This window comes from Grammomys surdaster, unplaced genomic scaffold, assembly GCF_004785775.1.
Source record: "Grammomys surdaster isolate TR1022 unplaced genomic scaffold, NIH_TR_1.0 125671, whole genome shotgun sequence".
Taxonomy (NCBI): Eukaryota; Metazoa; Chordata; class Mammalia; order Rodentia; family Muridae; genus Grammomys; species Grammomys surdaster.
Window position 1 is genome coordinate 1,269,498 of NW_021620508.1, and position 5,078 is coordinate 1,274,575.

Here is a 5,078-nt window from a genome sequence, read left to right on the forward strand (position 1 = left end):
TATGTGTGTGTCTGTGTGTGTTTCTGTGTCTCTATGTGTGTGTGTGTCTGTGTGTGTATGTGTGTGTGTATGTGTGTGTGTCTGTGTATTTGTGTGTGTATTTGTGTGTATGTCTGTGTGTGTGTCTGTGTGTCTGTGTGTGTGTGTATGTGTGTCTGTGTGTCTGTGTTTGTCTGTCTGTCTGTCTGTATGTATATGTGTGTGTGTATGTGTGTCTGTGTGTGTATATGTGTCTGTGTGTATGTGTGTCTGTGTGTGTCTGTCTGTATGTATGTATATGTGTGTGTGTGTGTGTGTGTGTGTGTGTGTGTGTGTATGTATGTGTAGGCATGCATGTGGAGGCCAGAGGGCAGCCATATTAGGAGGTTCTAAGAGCTCGGACTGTTACTTTTTGGCAGCACACAGTTGGTCGTGTAACATCTTTCTTTTTGGCTGTTGAACCTGCTCTGTTGCTGACACTGGCCTTGGATTCCCAGTCCTTCTGCCTCTACCCCAAAAGGGATGAAATTAAGGCACAGTCTGCAGTGCTTAGCCATTGTGTGTTCATTTTTGAGTGTTTGGATATTTTTTTATGATCTTTTCCTTAGTTTTTTTCCATAGTTTTAAAATTTTTTTCATGTAATTTTCTTCTTTTATTACATTTCCCAAGTATCTATTTATGTATTTATAAAGGTTATTAAAATTAATATTACTTTCTTTTGCATAAAACAAAGGTAATTGAATTTCTAAATAGTTATTCCCTTTCCTGGAATTTCCTTATAAAAACTGAGAAGATAAGAGACACGTGGGGGCTGGAGAGATGGCTCAGTGGTTAAGAGCACTGACTGCTCTGCCAGAGGTCCTGAGTTCAATTCCCAGCAACCACATGGTGGCTCAGAACCATCAGTAATATGATTTGATGCCCTCTTCTAATGTATGTCTGAAGATAGCTGCAGTGTGTACTCATATAAATAAGTAAATCTTTAAAAAAAAAAGAGAGAGAGACACATATGGGTCTAGAGGACAGCTCAGCAGTCGGGAGCACAGGCTGTTCCTCTGCAGGACTCAGGTTAGGTTCCCAGCCCACATGGCAGCTCACAACTGTCTGTGACTACAGTTCACGGGATCCAATGTTCTCTTCCAGCTTCAGCAGGCATCACGCATGCCTGGGCTGCACTTCAATGTATGCAGAAAAAAAATATTTGTGTGTGTGTGTGTGAAAAAATTTTTAATAATTCTTTCTAAGATTTATTTATTTTATATGAGTACACTGTAGCTATCTTCAGACACACCAGAAGAGGCCATCAGATCCCATTACAGATGGTTGTGAGCCACCATGTGGTTGCTGGGAATTGAACTCAGGACCTCTGGAAGAGCAGGCAGTGCTCTTAACCGCTGAGCCATCATCTCTCCAGCCCAAGTGAAAGTATTTTTTAAGATTACATTAAAATAGAAGATATGCACTTGAAATTTGTTTATTTGTGGGAACACTTGTTTTTCAAGTATATTTGGTATTTCAATATTGGGACAGAAACCACCAGTGATCTTTATTTGCTGTCTATTTTAGGAGAGATTTTGGGAATTGATGAGCACCAGAAAACCCAAGACAGACTCTTGAGACAAGTTTTCAAGGGAACATTTATGACTCATGAAACTGATGAATGTCTTAAGAAATTTGCGAATACATTTTCTCCAAACTCGGACTCCGTTCCTTCCAGACACAGTCTCTCTGATGGCGACAGTGTTGGAGAGTGTTTAGAACCCAGTTTTGGTGATCACGATCATGCAAAACACCCGTTGCCAGGGGAACCTTTTGAATATGATGATGCTATGCAACCGTCTTACACCAGCTCGCCCTATTTTGTACTGACCCCCTTTAAGTGTAACCATTGTGGAAAAGGCTTTAGTCAGACCCTGGACCTCATTAGACACCTGAGAGTTCACACAGGGGGAAAACTCTATGAATGCCACCAGTGTGGGAAAGGCTTTAGCCTCAAGGAGAAACTTATCAACCATCATAAACTTCACAGTCGCGAGCAGTGTTACGAGTGTGACGAATGCGGGAAAACTTTCATCAAGATGTCAAATCTCATCAGACATCAAAGGATTCACACTGGCGAGAAACCATACGTGTGCCAGGAATGTGGGAAATCCTTCAGCCAGAAATCTAATCTCATTGATCATGAAAAAATTCACACTGGCGAGAAGCCTTACGATTGTAACGAGTGTGGAAAATCCTTCAGCCAGAAACAAAGCCTTGTCGCACATCAAAAAGTTCACACTGGGGAGAAACCTTATGCGTGTAACGAATGTGGTAAAGCTTTCCCTCGAATTGCTTCCCTTGCTCTTCATATGAGAAGTCACACAGGAGAAAAACCATATAAGTGTGATAAGTGTGGAAAAGCCTTTTCTCAGTTCTCCATGCTTATCATCCACGTGAGGATCCACACGGGTGAGAAGCCTTACGAGTGCAGCGAGTGTGGGAAAGCCTTCTCTCAGAGCTCAGCACTGACGGTACACGTTAGAAGCCACACGGGCGAGAAACCCTATGAATGTAAGGAATGCAGAAAATCCTTCAGTCATAAGAAAAACTTCATCACCCATCAGAAAATTCATACCCGAGAGAAACCTTATGGATGCAATGAATGCGGGAAGGCTTTTATCCAGATGTCAAACCTTGTCAGGCACCAGAGGATCCACACCGGAGAAAAACCTTATCTATGTAAGGAATGTGGCAAAGCCTTCAGCCAGAAGTCAAATCTCATTGCTCATGAAAAGATTCACTCTGGAGAGAAACCCTATGAATGTAACGAGTGTGGGAAAGCCTTCAGCCAGAAGCAAAACTTCATTACCCATCAGAAAGTTCATACGGGAGAGAAACCTTACGATTGTAATAAGTGTGGGAAGGCCTTTTCTCAGATCGCTTCCCTCACCCTTCATCTGAGAAGTCACACGGGGGAGAAGCCTTACGAGTGTGATAAGTGTGGGAAAGCCTTTTCCCAGTGCTCACTGCTCAACTTACACATGAGAAGTCACACAGGTGAGAAGCCGTACATATGTAACGAATGCGGGAAAGCCTTCTCTCAAAGGACTTCCCTCATCGTGCATATGAGAGGCCATACCGGTGAGAAGCCCTATGAATGTAATAAGTGTGGGAAAGCCTTCTCCCAGAGCTCATCCCTCACTATACACATCCGAGGTCACACGGGCGAGAAACCCTTCGACTGCAGCAAGTGTGGGAAGGCCTTCTCTCAGATCTCTTCTCTTACGCTTCACATGAGGAAACACACAGGGGAGAAGCCCTATAACTGTATTGAGTGTGGCAAAGCTTTTAGCCAAAAGTCGCACCTTGTCAGACACCAGAGAATCCACACTCACTAGAGACCCCGTGAACACTGTGAATGTGAGGACTGCCTTCCAATGAACACCTCATAGCACATGACATGATCAGCCTAGTACTGACTGTAGGAAAGCCTTGTGAAGAACCCATGCATTTGTTAGAGAGTTCTCACTGCGGTGACCAATTGTATGAGAAAGCTGAGAAACCGTGAACAAACACCCGTTGATGTCAGTATTCTCATCCAAATCTGAAAGAAAATATCTGCTGTGAATCAACGCGCTTGAGCTCCTTCCCAATGTATTAATCAAGAGATGGAGATTGGAAAAAGCAGGAACAATAACTTTTATAGGCAATAAGAGACTATGGGGAAGTAGGGTTTGTATGATAGTGTGTCAGGAAGAAAGTCTAAGGTAATTAGGTGACATTCATACAAACTTACAAAATGTGCTGACGAATGCAGACGACCACCTGACAAAGCAAGTTAGACAGTTATAAAGGTTCACCCACCTTTCCAGTTCTCTTCCTTTTTTATACTTCCATTCAGAACTTACACGTCAGTTGTAAAGGATTTCATGAACTGATTTCAGAGTAATACGGCAAGGGAAAGGACCACAAATGGCAAAAACAAAAAATACATCAAAAAACAAACCAAACAACAACAAAAAACCAGTTTTTTGACAAAGCAACTAGGGAACATGCTCACTCACTACTAGGTTTTTAAATTATTTAAAGTTTTTCTTATTTAAACTCTTTCGAGTGAATAAACTTTTGGAAACAAATCGAAATCCAAGACTCAGCAATTTTCTATACGATAGTGCTACTGAAATCATTGGAATTTAAGTCTAGCCTGTTCAGTATGTATACAAGTCATGTGACCCAAACACGTTACTTCTTAAACATAGATATACAGAATCCATCAGGCTGGTGAGACGGCCCCACTGATCGGGTGCTTGCTGCCAAGCCTGACGGCTGAGTATGATTCCCCAGAATCCTCATGGCGGATGAAAAGAACTGACTCCCACACTTTTCATCTGACCTCCAATGGCATGCCATGGCATGCACGCACACACACACACACACACACACACACACACTCCAAATAGGAAAGGTAAAATTCTAAAATCATGCTGGAAATGCAGTAGAACATGTTGCTTTAGAGTAAGAGTTTTTAAAAACCCACAAACATGGAATAGTCTATTTTCCTTTAGTGTATTGGACTCAGAAGTATCCATGTATGTCTGCAAAGATTTATCTCTATATGTTCCCAGATTCATGGTTTGGTTTGCTCTAAATGATATGTACCATTAATGTGGAGATCGATCAATATGTTTATTTCTATGATAAGACACTATTCTTTGTCTAAAATAGACAAAATTAACATGTAGTTACATGGCTAGCTCACAATATTTTGAGAGGCACACCCAAAATATTCAATTAACCATGGTATAATATTTGTAAGTTAATAAAACAGTTCGAAGAACAGTATTGGATACTGCTCATGGTTCATTTATGATATGAGTTGCCTTTGAGGATGTAGAAAGCTTTTATGGAAGTTGTTACATTGATCTGTAATACTTCAGTAAAAGAATAAAAGCAAATATCATAGTGCTAACAGGTCTGGTCATCGAATCAGTTCTGAGGCTTTAAAGGTCTTGTATGTAGTCGCCTACTTTTACTAGAGTAAGTCAAAGGGGCGTTGGAATCATGGGATTATAGAATCCATTTTAAAATAGCGTGTGTTATTTCATGTTTCATCCTC

The 5,078-nt window shown here is 41.3% G+C and overlaps 1 protein-coding gene across 2 annotated transcripts in view; it reads left to right on the forward strand.

Annotated features, from left to right (window-relative positions):
• Znf569 (zinc finger protein 569) overlaps positions 1-4,801 on the forward strand; it is a 21,103-nt gene extending 16,302 nt beyond the window's left edge. For both annotated transcript variants that reach the window (XM_028787687.1, XM_028787688.1), the window contains exon 6: positions 1,547-4,801. In XM_028787687.1, coding sequence (XP_028643520.1) covers positions 1,547-3,360 — 1,814 coding nt within the window. In that variant the 3' untranslated portion in view covers positions 3,361-4,801. The remainder of the gene's footprint in view (positions 1-1,546) is intronic.
• Positions 4,802-5,078: the final 277 nt, after the last annotated feature.